Source organism: Dermacentor variabilis, unplaced genomic scaffold (genome assembly GCF_050947875.1).
Source record: "Dermacentor variabilis isolate Ectoservices unplaced genomic scaffold, ASM5094787v1 scaffold_12, whole genome shotgun sequence".
NCBI classification, from domain to species: Eukaryota; Metazoa; Arthropoda; class Arachnida; order Ixodida; family Ixodidae; genus Dermacentor; species Dermacentor variabilis.
In genome coordinates, this window is record NW_027460280.1 from 58,861,488 (window position 1) to 58,885,069 (window position 23,582).

The following is a 23,582-nucleotide window of genomic DNA, read 5'->3' on the forward strand; positions in this document are numbered from 1 at the left end:
GAGCGCCGGTTCGAGGCGGCGAGGTAATCAATACGGCAGCAGTGGTGGCTTTGATTAATGCCGTTTCGGACCAGCAGTCACTGCAAAAATCCGGAAAATCGGACGGCAAGGGGTTCTTGCGCCCGAACTTTCAGACGTTCCAATACGTTAACTCTATGGGGTACATGGTGGCACCGCGAAGCCGTCCAATTTACAGGGCATCCGGTAAGTTGGTCGTTGATTGTACATTGGTAACTCCTCCAGCCGACGACAGGGCGTCAAAGACGATTCATTACGATTCCTGTATGTTACTCAAGCCAGCATTACCGCGACTTTCAACCCTTTCAATAAAATTACAGCTAATTTTCCCTGATCGAGGCACAAATTCCCCGAGTTTTACCAGACTTTTTCCAGACTAGTCAAAATCCCTGAGAATTCCCGGTTTTCCCGGTTGGTAGACACCTTGCAATCACTGTCGCTATGGCACCTGGCATAGAAATGCACCACCAAATACTCACCATTTTGCCAGTTAAGAAGGGTAGTCACAAGTGTCTGATAACCAACGTATATAGCCCCCCTAGGGATAAGAGGGCCGATTTTTCATTAATTTTACGTCATGTATCTACCTTGCTCTCAACGAAAGACCGACTAATCTTTCCCGGAGACTTTAACGCTTGGCACTCCGCATGGGGTTATCAACGTGACACCGCCAAGGGCTTCAATCTACTACTAGAAACTCAGTCCCACGAACTTGTACTGATTACGCAGCCAGGCACTCTTACAAGGATAGGAAACAGCGTTGCCTGGGACACCAGGCCGGACCTTATGTTTGCCAACAATGAGATTGGGGTCACCTGGTGTAACCAAGACGAAACGCTAGGTAGTGGTCACTATCTATTGTGCGTCAATTTTAACACAGTTAAAGTTCGACAGCCTCTAGGGGTGGCCAGGCTCACTGATTGGAAAAGGTATAGAGAACGACAACAAGCTGCTTCCTCATTTCCAGCCACGGCCGCAGGTTGGACAACTTTCCTCAAGGAAGCCCATGCCCCCACCAGAGAGATCAAGACCACAACGGAAACACCAGCAGTAGACAGTCATCTCACCCACCTCTGGGAGGCCCACAGAAGCCTCACCAAACGCTGGAAGCGGCAGCGGCGTAATCGCAAACTTAGGCGTCGAATAGCCCTGCTGGCAAACGTAGCTAACACCTATTCGAAGGAGCTGAATAATCAAAATTGGCGCAGCTTCTGCGACTCTCTCAGAGGCACCCTCAGCACCAAGAAGACCTGGGCCATTCTTCGGTGCATGTTAGACCCAACTAGCACGCGCACCGAAATGTCTAACGTCATGCAACAACTCTTAGGAGAATACAAGGGCTCAGAACAAGAACTACTCGAGCACCTAAAGCGCACCTACACCGGCGCTGCCCAGACATCTTCACGCTTTATGAGAGAATACCAAGGACAGAATAACTTGAGCTTGGACGCCCCCATCACCTTCTCAGAGCTCTACGCAGCGGCACAAACTTTCAAGAACACGGCTCCTGGACCTGACCAAATCACCAACGCGATGCTGCGCAACCTTAGTGACGTAGCCCTACAGCACTTAGTCGACTTCTTCAATGAAGAGGTCTGGCGACCGGACGGAAGACTACCACGAGAATGGAAGGAGGCGGACATCGTGCTTATACCAAAACCGGGCAAGCCGCGCGAGCTCAACTACCTCAGGCCCATATCGCTCATGTCTTGCACGGGCAAGCTCTTTGAACGAGTAATTCCGACCCGACTCGAAGCCCACATCGAACAAAACTCACTCTTCCCTGAATCCATGTTCCGTTTCCGCAGGGGAACCTGTGCACAGGACGTATTTCTTCTATGAAGAGATGAGGTGCTCAATCCTCCTTCGGGCAGAATGGACAGAATCCTGCTAGCACTCGACGTCCATAAGGCATTTGATAACATCTCACACACTATGATACTAGACGAAATACGAGATGTCGGGTGTGGAGAAAGAGTATTTCATTAAGTTCAAGACTTTCTGAGCAGCCGCTCCGCGAAAATAGGACTGGGTTCAGCACGTTCTGCCCTGTATCGCCTACCAGATAAGGGCACTCCTCAAGGATCCATATTGTCACCACTTCTCTTTAACATCGGCTTACGTAGAATGGCCCTGGACTTACAGAAGAACCAGGACCTTGGCTGCGCCATATATGCACACGACATTACACTCTTGGCCTGCAAAAGGTCCTACGGGAACCGACAGGACACGCTTCAACAGGCCATCAACACCATTGAAAGCTATATGAGGCGAGAAGGCATGAGGTGCGCTCCAGCGAAATCGGAGTACATTCATATTAGACCTAAACATACCCAAGCGACCAGAGCTCCGGATCTGCAGCTCAGCTTGGAGGGAGAGCCCATCAAGAGGGCATCCCACCTGCACGTACTGGGCATGTGCATTCAAGAAACGGGCAGCCATTAGCATAGCGCTCTCCAATCTCAGACGCACTGTTCGGAGCGCAACCGGGCTCATTAGTAGAGTTCCACGCAGCCGAGAGGGCATGACCGAAGCAGACACCATGCAACTAGTAAACGCCTTCGTCATTAGTCGTCTAATGTAAGCCCTGTCTTTCGAAACCACGCGGCGTAACGACATCGAACATGCGGATAAGCTCATAAGAATCGCCTGTAAAGCAGCACTCGGCCTGCCTGAAAGCACAAGCACGATCCGACTGAACGACTTGGGAATGATGAACACTTTCAAGGAATATGAAGCGGCGACACTAATGGCGCAGCGTGAACAGCTAAACACGACACCTCAGGAACGCTCGGTTTTACAAAGACTTCACTATCCACTGACGCCACAATATTGCGGTGACGAAACAATACTACTGCCATCTGAAATCCGAGAGCGGATCCACATGGCGCCAATCCCCTGTCACATGCACCCACTCCATCATGCGGCACGGTGACGTGCGCGGGCAGCCACCTTACTAAGGCAGCGAAGCGATCTGGATACTTAGTTTACAGGTGCAAGTTCGTATCACAGGAATACAGGCACCCTCAATATATTTGCAGCAGTCATGACTAGCCAAGGACGAACAACCGCAGCAGCATCCATACACACAAAATCGGTTGCAACGGCCGAAGGTGTGGCCATAGCCAAGGCCATACGCGCCACGGAAGGTAAGCGCTGATCGGCCTACGTGCCGACAGACTCGCAGGATGCCTGCCGCCTCTTCCTTGGGGGGGCTTTACCGGGCTGCGTCTTCTGCATCCTAAGAACGGAACTCACCATGGATCATTGCGCGACCTGGTGCCCGGCGCACAGAGGGATAGCGGGGAATGAACGGGCGGACCGCTTGGCTTGAGGCATGACAGGCCGAGCCGTGGGCCACACCGCCCGAGAGAACACCTCGACACCCGGTGCGCCAAGAGAAATCCTCGAATTACAACGGCTAAGTAGGCGAACCAAAGCCCTTCCTAACCCAGACCAAGACAGGAGGCAAGCACGGGGCTGGCGTCGCCTGCAAACACTTTCCCACATTTATACAGGCTACACAAAATGTACACAGACAAATACAACAACAAATGCCCGTGGTGCGAAGGAACACCGACATTGGAACACATAACATTCCAGTGCGCGTTACGTCCAGCGGCTGCCACCTCGCCGCTGCTAGACAGCACTCTCCATAACTGGTCATGGGAGGCGCGTCCCGCGAAAGTGGAATTAGGAAGCCAACTGGCGACCTTTGACCAGGCCCGGCGAGCAGCTGTAACCAGTGGGGCCCTAGAGGAGGGGCTCCACCCACCATAACCAAACAACCTATACTAAAATAAATGTTTACTTTCTCTCTTCCACCACTTCTCGATTAAGGGAATGCACCTGTGGTGAAAAAGACGACTACGATGGCAACTACACATGTGGCACGACGCGGAAAGAAAAAAAAGATAGCACGAGGGTTGGTGGCGGAAGAAAAAAGAAAGAAAAGGAAGAGGAAGACACGAGCGACCGGGCAGCGGCAGCTAGGAGGGCCGATCGAACGAGGGCCGAGCGAGGTTCGTGGAAGGAGTCCCGAGAGGGCTACCCGGGTGCACTGCTGGGAAGCCTCATGACAGGTCGCGAGCCACCAAACCAAGGTCCTGCCCGTGTCCCGTGCCTGGCCGGGTCCTGAGATCTTGCAGTTTCTTTGCGCTCGGGAGTCTGGTGCTCCCAAAGTTCTGGTGCCTGCTTGTGTCCCGTGCCTGGCCAGGTCCAGAGATCTTGCAGTTCCTGTGCGCTCAGGAGTCTGGTACTCTCACAGTTCCGGCGTTGGAATCTTGAGCCACTAACCAAGCGGCTGTCGCCGTGTCCCCGCCACGGCCTATGCAAGCCGCCTCCGACGCATACGGCCTGTCAACGAAAGTTCCTACCACACGTGAGCGACCACTGGGAGAGGGGGGGGGGCGTATGCCGCGACACCCAGACTTTGCAGGTTATTGGGCGAGTGACTGAACTCCGTAGTATGCCACGTCATAAGACTTTATACGCTAGAAGATAATCTCTGCTAGAGAATATTACTTGTTTACTGCCTTTGAGTTTTTTTTCTCACAAAGATTTGCTATGTTGTTCATCACTCTCAAAACCATCAGAAGAGTCCCCTGAGTCGGTCGCAAAAAGAACTTCAAACGCTTAGCACTGACGAAAGTTCCGATACAAATCAAGCTCAGCTGCAGTCACAAAGCAAGAAACACTTAAAAGTGGAAGCTCCGCTGTTTGTGGTGACCAGAAAAGGTCACAAGCCCACAAAGCAACTATCATGCTAGCGGTACCTGGAGGCTGAGAAAGAAATTAAAGCCGTTTTGGTTGCCAAGGCAACCTGTCGCGTGTGTTGCTTGCATTCGGCCGGGCACCAGGCGAAAGTTCTACTGAGGGCACTCGCATGCACTACTTTAGTGCTGGTAGCTTGGACAGTGAACGGTGCTACGCTTCAAGCATTGCAGCACAGTAAAAAATAAAACGCATTCCTTTCAATGACCGCTATAATAAGATGATTTGTAGCTTCCGGTTGTACACCGCGCTATTATTCGACACCCACGCAATGACTTTGATTGGATGGGTGTAAGCGCTGCTGGCATTCGTCGATAGTATATGACCAAGCTGATTTACCTTAAGCTCATGGGCCTCACACACTGTGGCTCGCTAAGGACAACTGCGTTTCGCTTACGCTTGGCGCATAGTAGGTGCCAAAATTGAAAGTAGTGGCATCTACAGGAACATCCAAAATCGAATTTGAACTGTGCATCACCGTAACATTTAGTAGGCAGAACATGATTAGTGTGCCCTGCTCCACCGTAGCCTTCGCGGTGCAAGGCATTGAAGGAGCGGAAACACCGCAAAGGGCGTGTTTGATTGCCAATAACTCCGCTTCTACTGAACAAATTTAAGTACTTTTTGCAGCAAGATATTTCTGAAACAGCCTATTTTACCTTAAATGCATTTCTCCACTTTGATAAAAAGTGGTTCCAGGCCCCTCTTAACCGATGAAATCCCCTTTGGTGTGCCATAAAACAACCTTGGGTACCCTTGAAGGGTCCTTGAAATGGTTTTGTAGACACATAGGGTACAGCTGCAGTAAAAATTTTGCACCACAGTTTCAGTGAACTGCGTCAAATTAAGAGAGCTATGGACGATAACAAGTTAACCACCTCCCTAGCCATGCTTTTTCTCAACTTGCTGACCAAGCGATCGGGGCTAAGCTCTGCCTTCACTTACTCCGAGTCATGATGCGACATTGTGTCATCTACATCCGGTGTCTTGCAGCCAGCGCGCAAAGCCTCTCCCAACCACCCACTAGCCTCATGGCCGTTGATCCTCAGCGAGAGCTATCCAAGCAGAGTGTGTTGCGAGTGTTCCGTCGCAGTGCCAAGCAGGTCCGGTAAATGCAAGCGAGCTGGGCATTTCGACGGATGGGCGGAGGCTTAACCCTTTGAAGGTTTTTGCCGTACATGTACGGCGGCGGTTTTCTGTCCCGCAAGGTCTTTGCTGTACGGTTTCGACCCTCCATTTGAAATTTCGCACCATAATGACGATGCGTGCTTTCTGGGATGTGCTGCCACCTCTTAGGACTTACAAGAAGCGTTTGAAATTTGTGCTACCTTCTTTGGGAGATAAACAAAACTGATTTCTAGCTTCAGCGCGTCGCGCAGACTGCGACAACACCCCTTTTGCGGTTTCAGTTTTGCCACGTGATTGCAACGGAGGCGCGCGAAACATCGTTTTTCTTTCTGTTGGCACTCTCTTACAGGGGCGGTGGAAGTTGATTTCTATCTTGATTGGTGCTGCTTTTGGCTTGTTTATCACCACCGCTCACGAGGTATTCTCACTCTCTGCGGCAACACGCTTACGCGAGAGGGTGCCTCAGACCTCTGCCCAAGGCAGCCGCACGCAGAGAAGATGTCATGTGTGCCAACACAACTCATTGCTCCAAGAGCAGAACAGACACGAATTTTAGGTGTGCAGACTGCGATAAGGCGCTGTGCGTAGACCCGTGTTTCAAGGAGTACCACACTCTGAAATACTATTGAACATTTTGCAGTTCTGAGTGATGCCGACACCAAAATACTGTTCCTAATTTTTTTTTTACTATTTATTCCCGACTTTATACATTTTGTACATTCAAGATCCACAATAAAGTAATTTGACCACCTGGGAAAGTTCTTTTCAAAATAATTCAACCCTCAAAGGGTTAAACTAAAGCCCCTCCATACTGCTGCTGCTGTGATGAAAGGGCTTTAGCTTAAACATGAGGGCCCTGCACAGTGCAGCCACGTGGTGGCGCAAAGCTTAACCAGCCAAACAAAGAAGACATTGCTGTAACATTGCTGTAACCAAGTGTAAAACTAAAATTTAAACATTTCGAAAGGTGTGTTCCCGATTCTGTGCTGCCAAATATACAAACCAGCAGCGAAGTAGAATACAGTTAGTTACTGCTATATTAGCTCTGTGTTTGTCTGGTTCAGCTCTGTGTCATCAGTTGGCTGCACTATGCAGGCCGCTCGCATTTGCGCCTCCGCCACTCTGGCAAAACGCCCAGTTCGCCTGCGTTTATTGCTGTACCAGACACACAAACTCTACTGTGGTAGTAATCCTCCGGCATAAAGTGATGGCTGCAAACACGTAGACCCTGGCACCAATCAGATATCGACAGCCCAATGCGCTGCACCCACTACCCTCACCTGTTGCCTTGCAGAAGGACACGATGTCGCTGTTTGACATGTTGCCAATCGTTTGATTTGCAGCCAAAAATGCAACAAGGGAAATTCATGGTGCTTGCAAAAAGAAACGTCAAGACCAACACTGACCAATCAGCTTACATTAACACAGAGCACATTGCAACACAAGCAGACAACACTTGCTGTGTGCCAGAAGTGTTTGAGTGTGATGATAAACTGTCACTGTGTATTCTCTTTCTGTTACCTTTTGTTTAATAAAAACATGTTAACGAACATTCCAACTATAAAGAATATTCCATATTGACATGTCGCATGGCAACCCAAGTGAGAAATTGTATATGTATTATATATATAATGAACAACATCTGTTCAACATCAAGTAGGCCAAATTATCAATGACGTTACGTGGGGAGCCAATCAGATAGCTTGCCGAACTGAAGTCAATCACGCTAACTACGTAGGTTGTAACGGAGCGGCTGAAAACTTGGGGGAGCAGTGCCGCTGCAATCGGTAGCAACGCACATTTTAAAAACTTTGTAATAAATTACACGCCTTCCGCAGAGTGCTTAAATGCATCATTTAATGATCACAAGGACCTACCCTAAGAAATCAGTATGTTTGTACAAAATTGCCAAGATTGTTTCAGGGTCCCTTTAATATATTAAAGGAGCCGCCACAGCAAATTTATGAAGCTTGAATTATGTATTGTATGTTAAACGTATGCATCCCACAGCAAGCTAGCAAAATTTGAGTGCATTCAGTGCGATAGAAAATTATTTTTTAATATCATAGTTAAACTGTACAGCAGTCTGGCAACACTAACTGGCACCGAAATGAAATCTCACCACCAGCAACGGCTTTCTTGGAGTTATGAAACCCAACCTCAAAGGCTATGCTCCTGTGTACTGCAAGCACCAGAAGCGACTGCAGAAGCCAAAAATTTGGCATGGTCGCATGCGTCTCAGTAGTCTGCCTCGGATAGTTTCTGCAGGCATGCTGATTCGTGCTGCTCTTATTTGCGAGTTAAAGAATTCTGAGTAAAATTCAATACCAACACCCAGCCCTAAGCCATTGGGTGCCAGTGTGTGCAGAGCAAGACGTCAGATGTGGTCGTGGACTGTTTCGGAGCGGAAGACACAGAATTGGTGGGGGGGGGGCCACAAACTTCCCACCATCACAAAATTCATGCCAAAATGGCATTCACTGTCGCTGGGAGAGGCTTAGAGGCAGTTATTTCAAATTGAAATTTTGGGTTAAAATGTGTGCAGAGAGCTCCGTTCCCCCCCCACCCTCCAACCATATTGGTCTCTCGACTCAATGATGGGCCAAGAATAATTAGACGACCGTGTCATTGCCTCATAAAATAAAATTTCATTTCTTAACTGCTACGCATTTAATTTTAAACTACCTTGTCATACAACAGTGTTAGCAGCATTCTATTCCTTAGGAAGCTATAAAACATCCACCACGAAGAGTCGAGTTTTGGAGCGCAGCTATTAGGCGCCCGTTCCTGTGTTGAGCATCGGTGTCAGTGTCCATCGGCGTATCTTGAATACAGTCAAATACAGACAGAACGAAGTCCACTTCAACGAAATTTTCACCACACTGAAGATTTTTTAATTCCCCATCGATATCCCATAGAACATAATGCATCGAAATTCCCTCCAAAATGAACTACTTTGTGGACACATTTTAACTTCAACGAAGTTTTTACGGAGTGGACGTGGGCAAAATTATTTAAACTGTAGCTTATCGAAATCCCCAAAACTGTTTTTTTCATGCCTTAACAAGCCATCCATCTTGATAGCATAAAAAAAACACACCAAGTGGAGCTTCTCGGGCCATGACGCAACATTAATAAAACAGAAAGCTGCCTACAAAACAGAAAGCCACCATTCCGGCTTGGTGATGGCGATGCAACGCGCTCTTATGGAGGAGCATCTGAGCTCCGAGGAAACATTTTGGGTTATATTGATTAGGAAAATGGTGCGTGTACACATAACAAAAACACAATAATTTTGTTATAGTATTTCTAAATATTCATTTTCTACAAAGTTTTGTGAAAATGGCTCCGGTGTACAACAATTACTATATCAAGTTGCAGTTGCGAAGTCAAATCCCGGTAGGGTGCAACGAGGTGTTTGGGCGACACGCGCTTGACAACAAACGATTGCCCACCATTTGGTCATTGTCTCTTGAAGATGATGGATCATCTGCTGAAGCATATCGCAGCTGACAAAGAAACGCATTTTTGTCGCTAGAAGAGAAGGCTCGAATTATCGCCCAGGCTGAAGCTGGAAGGAAAAGACCAGTCATTGTGGAAGAATTTAGAATTCTGGCGAGCTCTCTTTCGACAATATTGAAGAGCAAGGATGCTACAGCCGAAGCGCTTTGATGGATAGTGACGGCGCCACTGCGTGGTTGTAAGTCAGCCAGCCCAGCAGGCATCCTGAATGCTATCAGATATTTATAATGCCGATGAGACCGGCTCTTCTACGAGATGCTGCCCACCAGGACCCGGGATTTTAAGGGGCTCTGCTCCCATGGAGGCAAGCACAGTAAGAAGAGAATAACCGTGCTCCTGTGCACTAATATGGACAGTTTGGATAAGCGACCGCTTTTCGTCCTCACAAAAAGTGACAAATCACACTGCTTCAAAGGAAATCGGAGCCTTCTCATGAAATACATGGCTAACGCTCGGGCGTGGATGACCCGGGCTATTTTTTGGAGAGTGGGTCGAAGCCTTCGACCGGGACATAGGAAGGCAAGACAAAGATTTGTCTACTTCCAGACAATTGTTCTGCCTACATCGTAGAGGACGCCAAGCTGGAAAACGCGCAGTTAAATTTTTTCCCACGAGACTGCACCTTTATCATTCAACCCCTCAACAAAGGGGTCATCCAGAGCATCAAGCGGGTCTACTGTGAGTGCTTTATTCAAAGGCTGCTTCTTAACACACAGTTGGACCACGAAACAAAAGTGGGCCTCTTTACGGCGCTCCAAATGATTGCCGTTTCGTGCTGCGCAATGAGAAATGCCATAATCTGCAACTGCTTCCGCCATGCTGGGTTCACTGCGCAGGCTGCCGAGACTTAGGACTCTGAGAACAAAGGTAGCGATGGAGATGAGACCCTGTTTGATGAAGTCACAGCCGTGTGGACAGCCCTGCAGGAGACTGGAGATGTGCCCGCCGATGTACATCCTAACGAGTACATCGAAACCAACTAGTGCGTGTTGGCACGCGAAGAACTGAAAGACCAAGAAATCCTGAAGAGAGTCCGGGAAGACTGTGCTCTATTGGACTAAGATGAGACAGCCGCGCAACATGAGCCCGGACCACTGACTACATCGCAGGTCATGGACACATTCTATACAATCAGGCGTTGCATCGGGTCCCAGGATAACGATGAGGCATGCGAGAGCTGTGTTGTACTAGCGCTTCACAAGAAGTTTAAATAAGCTACGCTGACTGATTTTTGGAATTAAAGCTTGCTTTTTGCATCAGCGAGTCACATGTTGCCTATATATTTGATAATACCACAACAACAAATTTCCACGACAACAAAATTTTTCACACACCCCACCAATTCGTTGTAGCGGGGTTCAACTGTACACAAAATAAAAGTGGGAGGAGGAAGGTGAGGGGGCAGACCCCTAAACTTACTGTGTGATTGGAGAGCATGAACTGAACTTCTTCCAGCTTAACCAATTTCCTCACTGAAGAGTAACCGACACTCAAGTCACTCAACAGCTGTAGCGTCTTGCTCACAATGGCCTCACTGTAGCTCCAATACTTCAGGTTGGTTATTATCTTACGAACAAATACACTTAGCACCATGGAGTCATCAGAGAGACCAAGCACCTCTGAGAGACGACGATACACCTGGAAACCAAATTTACAGTATGAATTACAAGTTACATAAAAGCAAAAGCAATGCTAAACATGTGCTGCATTTGTAGCAATAATGAGCAACTTGTAAGACATTGAAGAAAAGCAGACATTACATTAATACAGAAAGCGTACACGAAGTGAATATTTTAAATAAAACAGTGTTTGTTTGAATTTACTTATGTCAGCTTCACACCTAGTCACTTACACAGAGGCAAAAAGCAATAAAACACTACATAATACAGACATTCAAACAGATAAAATAGTCATAAATATAGAACAAAAGTGAAGCAGGTGCACAGACTGACTTCATAACATAGAAGTAACAATAGGTTGCTGGCACATTAAATAGAAGAAAGCTACTATATCCTTTGACATCATTCATTATCACCTTGACTCATGATCACTGCTGCATTTGTGATACATGCAGATTCATGGCAACGGAAAAGCTGTGCCATATGAGAAATGTCAAACAGAACACAGAGTTATTTGACTGCGTACAAGTTGTCAGAAAAGCAGTAATACTATAGCCATGAATGCAATACAAAAGAAGTGACGACATCATATCTGTGCTTGTTTTGTAGAAATTGTCACCCGTGTTCATAGCACTAAATTTAGTCAAGCAATACCATATTTATGAATTTAATGCACACTTTTTTCAGAAAAAATGGATCCAAAAATCGCCTACGTGTTACAATCGGATATGACACCAAGAGTGTGTATGCAGTGTTAGCAACAGCATACTGTCAGAGCTGTAGATGCAGCATCATCACCATCACAAGATGACTACCGAGTACATTTTCGTGAAGGTTCCTGTGGTCATACAGTGGCAATGTTACTAGTTGGCTGTAGGTTCATTTTGTGCTCGACCATGATCTGGAGTGGTATTCTTGGTCAATCACTTTCGCAAGATTTCGCACGACTCAGTACTAGAGGCATAGGTGTATATGGTCGCCAGCATTTCTAGTGCTGTGCCAAGCTCGTTATCAGCACACCGTGCCAGGAACACTCTCAGCTGCATACTTTGACAAGTTTGATGGAGAGTCATGTTAAATCTCATGAAAAGAATAGTTGTATCGCTAAAAGTGATATCTAGAGAATACAGCCCCCGAGTGTTTTGTATCTGTGGCCAACGAAGCGCATATAACAACACTCACACACCATTTTAATTATGCAGGCTCATTTAAAAGAAAACTTCCCTTCTGTGAAGGTAAATTATGTACAGTCGTGAGAAAAGGTGGAGAGACCGTGGCTTCACGCGCAGGAGCAGCTGCGGGGCCGCAACGCGGCGCTGCTATCTCACGCCGCACACAGACTTCGAGAGTGCCCCAAGCGACGACAAACTTCACCCTCACTCTTGCGCAGGTGCTTATCACATTTTATAAATTTCTAGTGCACCGTTCGGTTGCTCTGCTGCTGACGGTCGCGGCGAAGGGGATAGCACATCGCAAAGCGCCTAAAGTGTCTGAAGGGAAAGTAGGGCGAACTGCTTCCTTCTGCCTCCGTTTTCAGTGCACCTTGACGGTTACGCGTCGATGCCGTGTCTGTATCAGCGTGCTGTTGGAAGGCACACGCGGCTTCCACTCGACTCCCGAATCGTTAGGTAGAGACGAATACACTGAGGCGTAAAATGCAAGGCACTGTGGATCCTCGCTTCAAATACCCCCTTCAAATAAGTATTGAAAATATTTGGCACTGACAGGCTCAAACAATCTGAACATAACATTCAACTAATACTTAGTGAACTTGCCATGAACGGCAATTACACCAGCAGCTCGGCGTGGCATTGAATCATACAGTGATGACACAACATCAGGGTGAGCACGAAGAGTCTGCCATTCTTGTTTTATGGCAGTCCACAGTTGATCAGTTGTAGCCGTGCAGAGGTACCGGGCCGCGAGTTCCTTCTTATAGGGACACTAAAGCGAAACAATAAATCAGTTTGAAGTCTTGTTTGAGAACCCTGCAGGCAGTCATTTCAAATAATAGTTTGATTATTAGATGAGGAAATGAAGATGCAAGTATCAGTACTTGAATTTCACGCCGAAACCCCAGCGCCGGTACGTCAGCGTGATGTTAGGGATTCCAAAGTATGTTTTCGCATTTGGGCCGCATTGACTGAATAAAGGTTCCCGAAACTTGCCATGTTTAATAATTGGTTCCTTTAGAACACAATGTAGTCAATCTGTACCGCTATATATAATTAGTAGGCCCTAGAAGATGCCATCAAAATCCAAGACGTCACAGCCCCCCAGGTGCGGGAACTTAAGTAGGCGTCGCCACCCGTATTTCGTTCTTGCACTTTTTCTGGCTTATCAAACGTCTTATCGTTGTAAGAGTGGTGTTTTTGGTGTTGTAGAACGGTAATTTACTGATGCAGAAGAAATCATTTTTCACTTTAGTGTCCCTTTAATCAGCCCCAGACGTTTTCGATACCTGCAATTACATCAGTAGCTTGGCGCGGCCTCGAATCGTAAAGTGATGACGCAATGTCGGGGTGAGCATGAAGAGTCTGCCATTCCTGTTTTACGGCAATCTACAGTTGATCAGCTGTAGCTGTGCGGAGATCCCGGGCCGCAAGTTGCTTCTTAATCAGCCCCCACACGTTTTTGATGGGGTTCGGATCTGCACTTATTGGTGGCTGCTCCAGCTGTGTATTTTTTATAGAACTACGTGTTCTACAGATGCTCTACCACCATGTTCTACGAGCTGCTGGTGTTATTGCCGTTAATGGAAACTTCACTCAGTATTAGTTGATTGTTACGTTCATATTGTTTGAACCTGTGAGTGCCAAACATTTTCAATACCTAATTGAAGGGGGTGTTCGAAGCGAAGATCCGCAGTGCCTTGAATTTTACACCTCAATGTATTCGTCTCTACCTAACGATTCAGGAGTCGAGTGGAAGCCGCGCGTACCTTCCAGCAGCATGCCGATACAGGCACAACATCAACGTGTAATCATCAAGGCGTGCCGAAAACAAAGGAAGAGGAAAGCAGTTCACCTTACTTTCCCTTCAGAGACTTTGAGCGCTTTGCCATGCTCGCTCCCCTTCACCGCGACTGTCAGCAGAAGAGCAACCGAACAGTGCACTAGAAATTCATCAAGCATAATAAGCACCCGCACGAGAGCGAGGGTGAAGTTTGTCGTCACTGGGGGCACTCTCGAAGCGATCTGAAGGCGCGAGATAGCAGCGCCGCGTTGAGGCCCTGCAGCTGCTCCCGTGCCCGGAGCCGTGGTCTCTCCACTTTTGCCCACGACTGTACGTCTCATTTTACCTGATTGTGAACATGGCCGGCATGCTATATTTTTCTTTTATAAATCAGGTGCATGCTACATTCAGGCGCACTTTTATTTTTTCTTTACTTTAATCCCGTGAGAATCAGGTGCACATTAGATTTCAGGGTGCGTTAGATTTGTCAAAATGCAGTACTCTCCTTTTTTTTCATTCCAATTGAGTGTCCTCCAGATAAGCAGATCTATACATAGGCAACAGAAAGGCACATACCTTGGATGTTTTTGGAACTTGATCACCAACATATATCTTTCGAAACTGCTCAAAAAAGCTAAGGAGAGCCAGCTCCAGCTTTTCACCTGAGCAAGAACCTAATGGGAGTCTAGAGTCTCTCAGCTGCATCAACTGCAGCACCCTGCAACAATGCAAGAACGCAGAAAAACAGAACTTACTTTTCAGGAAGTTGGCTTGACATGATGTGAACTTTCCAGCACAGCTATGACTGTGGTTACTTTCTGCTTCTTAAAGGAGTACTGACACAAAATTTTGAAGCCGAGTTAATGTGCGAGATCAATTTATGTGGGCACACACAAATCGTCTGTAAAATATCAATGCCGAATACAGCTGAGAACAAATTTAAAATCAATTTTAAAGTATGTGCGCACAGCCAACCAGAAAACACAGCACCTCGCTACATCGACATCAGGAAAGGAATGTAAACAACCGAAAAAACGCTACGTCACGAGTCCGCGCTGCCGTCAGGATGGGTCCTGCGAGCAAGTTTCTGGCTGCTCCAATCATTCCGGGTTTTTTTTTCTTCCTTGGTTTTTTTTCGCCGCTGACAGCAGCACAAAAATCGGTTAAAATTTGTTTCTGACACGAAATAACTCATAAAGTGACCTCGAAAGTGTGTACGTTATAAAACGTTCTGCGATATAGTAAATTGGTGGCGTGATTTCGACTCGCAAGTGGTCAGCGCAGCCTCCGCTGCAATCGTCTCTGCGAAGCGGCTCACCCGTCTAACGTGTTTTCTCATCGCTACCAATGGCATCGGGAAGACTAATTGTATTGTCATTCATTAGCGACATAAATGTGCAAACATTGATTGTGTTGACGAATATAGATGCTTTATTACCAGCTGCGGATGGGTTACAAGGACCGTCGACTTCGGATCCGACGGCCATCGAGCTAGGCCTATATGCCATTTCCTAGCGATCACCAGCTTGCTTAGCTTGCTCATTGGCTTTACCATCGGCGTCGATAAGCGGGAGAAGTAGTCCGAGTTCATGCGTGCCGTTGGAGACTTAGAATGGACCCCACTGAAGAGCAGCCAGATTCGCTCGTTTCATTTCGAGCGTGCCTAGTATAAATAAAACCGGCCGAGCTTAGAGCAGTCAGTCCGATGATCTTCCAACAAGACTACACAGCCCCAAGCCTGATGCTGTGTTGACTTTTACCTCGCCTTGTGTCCTGCTCCGGAATATGCTTCATTCCCATGGCGCCTTCGACGAATGGCTCATACTACTTGTACCGGTGCATACGCATATTGCGTACGTAAAGCGTGGCTAGCTGTCGCTAGCTGCAGTTTCCAAGTTGCTGCTTTGTAGTGGATCAAATCAAATGTGGTTGGCCACGTCTAATTCGGTGTCGACTACCGCAAGCAGCAAATAGTGGCCGCTGGAGGAGGAAAACGAGGACGACAACGATGGCGAGGACAATGCAAAGCACATGCAGGCGTAGCAGACAAACCAGCAACACGAAGCTCGCGATGGCTCACGCACCGGCATGCTTTCGTCACAGTTTTGTGCAATCACGTGTTCAGCTTTTTTGCATTCCTTCTTTCGCCCATCACGTTGCTCTCTAAAACCGAAACTTGGACTGGTCGCTACAAACAAGGCTCCAAATAATTACCTATCGTGCTTTGAAGCCAATGATGTTTCGTGCCATGATTACTGGGTCATTAGCTACTTATTGCAGCAGAAAAAACAAGATAAAAAATTTTTGTGTCAGTACTCCTTTAAAGAACACAAACAGAAATGCTTATAAACGTACAAGACAAAACTGAAGCGGGTGTTAGTTGCATCGACATTTCCCATATCTTTAAGCAACAAGGAAATGCTCTTTTTTGAGACTGCAGGGGCACATGTCTGATAATTTGATGCTTGTGAGCCAGCAACATACTTAAATGTGGGGCTTCTTGAAATAAAATTCAATTGACAGGAATGCTTTGTCTGCCTTGCTGCACTCACCAATTTTTTAGCACAAGAAAGTTCATATATATTATGAAGCATATACTTCTCTCATGTAAAAAATTGGCAACCCCCCCCCCACCATCAGTAATCTCTGCTACTAGTACATGCGATGCTGTGTTACTCCCAATGTGTTATCCCTCCAATGTGCTATTTTTAACAAATCCTATAGATCATGGCACAGCCAGGATTTTTTTCCGGGGAGAGGCATGCATTTGATAGGGGAGGGAAGGCCTGGGCAGGCGGGTGCTGTTGCATGTCATTTTATGCCAGGTATCGTGGTAAACAAACTTCAGGAAGGGGTAAAAGGGGGCAGGCGCAAGTGGAACGCACTTGGTTTCACCCCACCCCATTCCCTGGTTACACCCCTGTTAAAGAGATGTCTAGTGTGCAATGAAAATTTGCTACAGTCATCACCCCATTTCTCGGATTTGGCTCCACCCTTTACCCCATGTAGTCGATCTATCATCATCATCATCATCATCATCATCATCATCATCATCATCATCATCATCAGCCTGGTTACGCCCACTGCAGGGCAAAGGCCTCTCCCAAACTTCTCCAACAACCCCGGTCATGTACTAATTGTGGCCATGCCGTCCCTGCAAATTTCTTAATCTCATCCGCCTCTCATCCGCCACCTAACTTTCTGCCGCCCCCTGCTACGCTTCCCTTCCCTTGGAATCCAGTCCGTAACCCTTAATGACCATCGGTTATCTTCCCTACTCATTACATGTCCTGCCCATGCCCATTTCTTTTTCTTGATTTCAACTAAGATGTCATTAACTCGCGTTTGTTCCCTCACCCAATCTGCTCTTTTCTTATCCCTTAACGTTACACCTATCATTCTTCTTTCCATAGCTCGTTGCGTCGTCCTCAATTTGAGTAGAACCCTTTTTGCAAGCCTCCAGGTTTCTGCCCCGTAGGTGAGTACTGGTAAGACACAGCTATTATATACTTTTCTCTTGAGGGATAATGGCAACCTGCTGTTCATGATCTGAGAATGCCTGCCAAACGAACCCCAGCCCATTCTTATTCCTCTGATTATTTCTGTCTCATGATCCACCGTCACTACCTGCCCTAAGTAGATGTATTCCCTTACGACTTCCAGTGCCTCACTGCCTATTGTAAATTGCTGTTCTCTTCCAAGACTGTTAAACATTACTTTAGTTTTCTGCAGATTAATTTTTAGACCCACTCTTCTGCTTTGCCTCTCCAGGTCAGTGAGCATGCATTGCAATTGGTCCCCTGAGTTACTAAGCAAGGCAATATCATCAGCGAATCGCAAGTTACTAAGGTATTCTCCATTAACTTTTATCCCCAATTCTTCCCAATCCAGGTCTCTGAATATCTCCTGTAAACACACTGTGAATAGCATTGGAGAGATCGTATCTCCCTGCCTGACGCCTTTCTTTATTGGGATTTTGTTGCTTGCTTTATGGAGGACTACGGTGGCTGTGGAGCCGCTATAGATATCTTTGAGTATTTTTACATACGGCTCGTCTACACCGATCTATAAGAACTATAAGAACGTATAAAATTTCGGATGCTAAATCCCTTCACCGTCCATTTTTACAAGTTTTATGCCATGACCATTGGTTCGAAACGGCATTAATCGAAGCCACTACAGTAAAACCTCGTTAAACCATACCCGCTTAAACAGTAGTTTCGTTTTAAAAGTAGTAAAGTCAAATCCCCGAGTCAGCGGCCATTGAACATAATGTGTTTTTATCCACATAAACCGTACCAGCTTATTGCGTACGCATCGGTTAAAACGCAACGTTTCAACTTTTCGTCGCGAAAACACGGCGGTGTAACGTCGCCATCGGGCGGCCCAGCAGAACAACAAGCCTCAGCGATCGGAACAACGGCCTCCAAGCGCCCTGTGCATTTGCGCGTGAAGCCACATCAACATCAGCATCATTTCGACGCAGTGCCAGAGAGCGTTATGGCGTCGTGCAAGCGAGGACTCTCGTCATTCGGAAGCTCGGATAAAAAAAGACGCCGGGTGCTCAGCATAGAAGAAAAATTAGACATCATCCGTGCTATCGAAGGTGACACGAAGAAGTCGGCACTGGCATGCGACAAGGATCTGCTGTTGACTATGGTGTATCGCATTTGGAATGCGAAGAAGTTGCTCGGCACCGCTGCTGCGATCGTGAAGACATGTCGGCTACGAGGTTCGACTTTTCGCCATCGTTGCCTCTGTTGTTGCCGAAGCGTCGCCTAGTGACAGTGATAAGGACGACACGGAAAGTGACAGCACAGGCGATTCAGGCCCGACAGTGGCAGAAGCTACGGGTTACGTCAGCCTAATGAATGCAATCGTCGCGACGATAACAGGGGCGCGATAACGTCACTCTATTCCAAACTCCGGCACCCAGCAATGAAGATGCACCCCCGAGACTTCTGCAGCACTACTGCGTGCGTGCACGGAGAATACGTAACGCCAACGAGGAATCTGCCACGCTAGTGTTTGCCGAGAAGAGGGGGCTGGCTGAAAAACTGGCACGCAGCTTCAGTAAGTTTGAGGCTGCTGTCATCGTGCTAGGCCGCTGCGGCATCAAACGAAAATAACACTTCTGTTGCGCGAAGTGAATAAATACTGCATGTTTTTTTCCCCTTTCATCGCACTCTCTCTGAGTTCCGTTTTCGACAGGTAAGTGGGCGATCTCATGCTATTTCGGTTAAACAGTACTACTGTTTAGTACATAGTTTTTCTGAGCTCCGGCTAACTACGGTTTAATGAGGTTTCACTGTACTTGCACCATTTTGTTTATCTTGCAGTCTAGAACCAACAGCTCTTGCATGCCCATCCATTGTCGCCTATACTCATAGTTTCACAAAATAATTATTGTGGGAAGCTCTATGGCTGTAGCCACCCCCGCAGCAATACTAAGCCTAGCTGCTTCAACGTTCGCTACCAAGCGCTCTCGCATGCCAATCCTCAGGCAGCAGTAGCCACCGTGGCAACATTATGCCTAGCTGTTTTGACGTTCGCTACAAAGCACTTTTGCACACCAACCCTCATGCAGCTGTAGCCACTGTGGCAGCGCTAGGCCTAGCTGCCTCGACGTTCGCCACTAAGTATCCTCAAACGTTGATTAGCTGACAGCAGTAGCCATCGCGGTAATGCTAGGCCTAGCTGCTTCAATGTTTACTACCACGCTTCCTGCTGTTAGGTGCCCAGTTTTTCACTGAAAGTATTTGCCACTGTCAGCAGTGGCACTGACTCTACCGCGTAACGCATTTGTGGACTGGAAATAATTGCAGAGAGAAGAATCAAGAGTTAGTGAAATGCCTAAATGCTGATATTAAGGGTTTTGGGAATGATGCCGAAATTTATCTATTAGGTGGCATGAATGCCCACGTACAGGATCTACATGGCTATACCGATGAGAAGAGATGATGATGATTTTGGATTTTTATGGTGCAACAGCTGTGCAGGCTATAATGCACCAAGCACATGTTTTTCGAATTAGCTTATTTGTTCAAATGTGGTAAAATGGCGTAGATGGCCAATTAAAAATATAAGAACATGAAATGTGCTACAGTTCTTGTAGGGTTCCTGTGGCTTTTAAATAGTTAAACGTATCTTCATATGGCACGAGTGGTTCAATCGCTCAATAAGAGCATGGGATGGAAAGGGATTCTTTTTTGGTAATCTTTGTCTCCATTTTTCTAAGCCGGGACATGTTATTAAAATGTGTAGCACATTTAAAAATTCACACCAGTGTTGGCATCTTGGTTGTTGTTTGTTACTTATTAGGTAACTAGGGGTCAGCCTTGTGTGACCAATTCTTAAGCGACATAAGAATACCTCATAAAATCTTTTGTCTGTGGCAACAAATGCGTCATTCTCATAAAACAGGTTTTACGCAATGAAGCTTGTGATGTTCTTGCTGATCTGCTCTTTCATTACCTTGGATTCCTACATGACTAGGAATCCAGCAGAAAGTAACGTTTAAAGCTCTCTTATGACATTTTGTGTACCGAGTTTTCTAGATGTTACCCTAGATGCGAGAGCTTGAAGAGAGCTCAAGGAGTCGCTATATATGATAGTCATTTTCTCTTTTCAGGGCGTCTTTAAGAGTTAACGAGATGGCATAGAGTTCTGCAGTAAACACAGTAGCCTGACTTGGAAGTATCATTTGTTTTTCAAATTGGTTTGATGTGACTGCAACGCCTATATTATCATTGCTTTTAATCCATCTGTAAAATATTTCATGCATAAATTCTGATTCTATTTCAAAATATTCACTTAGTAAGGACTCTCTTGGTGAAGATTGTTTTCTGTTTTTCGTTAATCTGAAGTTGCATTGTGCATGCTTCACCTCCCAAAGAGCAAAAGAAGGTTCATCTTGCAGGAATTGTTTTCTTAGCTCATAACATAGGTCTGCATTTAGTTTTCGGTACTTGATAAAAAAGGAAGGAATGACTGCCGGTTTGTTGCTAAAATGTGTTTCAAAGCGCGGTGTTGTAAATAGTAGTCTACAAGGATGCGTTGAGCAGGACAGTACCCTCATTCTGTACATGTTTCCAAGAAGCAGCCTTCCGTGTTCCAAAGACAACTGGTTGGTTTCTACATACAAGCTTTGTATGGAAGACGTACGGAACGGGCCAGAACACAGACTTAGTCCAAGATGATGTCTTGACAGAGATGTCTTGACCGGGTCAAGAACATCTAATGCCGACTTTCGAGCTGAGTCATACACAAAACATCCGTAGTCCCATTGTGACTGGTCAACTGCACTGTATATGCGTAGCAGACATATTCTATGTGAACCCCATGATCGGTGGGATAGGAGCTTTATTAGATTGATGGATCTGAGAGATATCCGTTTTGCATACGTGTTGTACGCTTTCAAGTTGAGCTTCTTGTCAAAGATTACACCAACAAATGTGTGTTCATACTTTACTGTGATTTGCCGTCCTTTAAAATGTAGTGTTGGGTCCGGTGTGAGCCTTCAGTATTGACTGAAAGGTACGTATGTTGTTTTTCCTGCGCAAAATTTAAAACCATTTTCATTCACCCATTACGCTAAAGAGTTTACACCCAACTGGAATTGGCACTCGCAAGTAACCATATTACAAGAGGAGCAACAAAGTTGAATGTCACCAACATATAAAGAATACATTAAAGAAGACGGAATAACTGTAGTTATCGAGTTGAGCTTCACTAAAAATAGTGTAGCACTTAATACTCCACCTTGCGGCACTCCATTCTTCTGTATAAGACAGATAAAGATTCTCCAAACATCCCCTGAAAAATTCGGTCCTCCAAATAGCTTTTGATTATACCAAGCATGTGCCCTTTTATTCCGAAATTGTGCAAGTCCATTAACACACCATGTCTCCACATCGTGTTATACACTTTTGATAAGTCAAAGAAAATGGAGACACAATGTTGCCTTTGGACAAAAAATTCACAGATTCTCGTTTCTAACCTAATTGGTCGATTGTACTGTGATTAGCTCTAAAGCCACACCGGTACTGATCAAGTAACCTGTTGCTTTCCAAAAGGTGCACAAGCCATTTGTTAACCATTCTTTCAAATGTTTTTCCTAAACAGCTGGTTAAAGCAATGGGACGATAACTGTTCAGCTCAGAGCATTCCTTTCCAGGTTTTAGAAGTGGTATAACTAGTGCCTTCTTCCATGCTTTTGGAAAATAGTCTTCCATCCAAAACCGGTTGAAAAGGTGAAGGATTGTGTCGTATGTGTTCGCATGCAGGTGTCGCAGCATTTCGTAGTGTATGTTGTCCGGACCTGTTGAATGGCTCTTCCCTAAATTGATCGCATCGAAGAGTTCAGCTTTTGCAAAAGGACAGTTATATGGCTCAGTACTATTCAGTGATATCCAAAGATTTTTCTTTTCTGCAGTGGACTTTATCTTAAGAAACTCAGGAGTGTAGTGAACGTCACTCGAAATTCCAGCAAAGTGCTCGCCAAGTATATCTGCTTGCCCTTTAAGATCCATTTCCTCATCAAATATAGGGAGCGTGTATTCTGTATGAACACAGTCAATCTTTCTCACTTTTTCCCAAACTAATTTACTTCTTGTGCGACTGTTTATCGAGCTCACATATTTCACCTATGACGTTCTTTTTGCTATCCGTTTTTCCCTCCTAGCCTCACTCCGCTTTTGTTTAAATAAATTTTCAAAAGTTGGGTACCTGTTCAGTTGAGACCATGCACCGTTTTGTTTCCTACAAGCTTTATCACATGCGTCATTCTACCACGGTTTTGTCTACATGGAAGCTTCCCTTGTGAAAGTGGTATGGAGTTTTCAGCTGCATATAAAATTTGTTTTGATATCGCACCACACAAGTTGCCAACATCGAGTGCGACGACATCGTCAATCCTTATTTTAGAGCTTTCCAAAAAAAAGAGACCAGTCTGCTTTACCCAGCTTCCATCTCTGTCTTCATACTGGCATTGTTGGAGGCACGTATATTGGCTTGAGTACTATAGGGTAGTGGCCACTGCCACGTGGGTTTTCCTCAACGTCCCAAGAAAAAAATGTAGGAAGTGATAGTGTGCCACAAGAGAGGTGTGCCACAATGCTTGAAGTAGATTGTGTTTTCGCAATAAAATATGTTGGCTTTCCATCGTTAAAAAGGTACACATTGCAGTTGTCTAAAAATTAAAAATTATGGGGTTTTACGTGCCAAAACCACTTTCTGATTATGAGGCACGCCGTATTGGAGGACTCCGGAAATTTCGACCACCTGGGGTTCTTTAACGTGCACCTAAATCTAAGTACACGGGTATTTTCGCATTTTGCCCCCATCGAAATGCGGCCGCCAGTGCCGGGATTCAATCCCGCGACCTCGTGCTCAGCAGCCTAACACCATAGCCACTGAGCAACCACGGCGGGTGGTTGTCTAAAAATTCTTCTACCATTTTCCCACTCGCGTCGGTGTGGCTACTGCCCCAGATGTTATGAGCATTAAAATCACCCAATAAAAGGAAAGGTTCTGGAAGTTGTTTTACAAGATTTTCTAGCTTTTTTT

The 23,582-nt window shown here is 46.2% G+C and overlaps 1 protein-coding gene across 4 annotated transcripts in view; it reads right to left on the reverse strand.

The window, feature by feature from the left end:
* The window catches only part of Ranbp16 (Ran-binding protein 16), a 101,307-nt gene that overhangs the window by 38,458 nt on the left and 39,267 nt on the right, over positions 1–23,582 (reverse strand). For all 4 annotated transcript variants that reach the window (XM_075676872.1, XM_075676870.1, XM_075676871.1 and 1 more), the window contains 2 exons: positions 14,592–14,733; positions 10,861–11,079 (listed from right to left, as the gene is read on the reverse strand). In XM_075676872.1, coding sequence (XP_075532987.1) covers positions 10,861–11,079; positions 14,592–14,733 — 361 coding nt within the window. The remainder of the gene's footprint in view (positions 1–10,860; positions 11,080–14,591; positions 14,734–23,582) is intronic.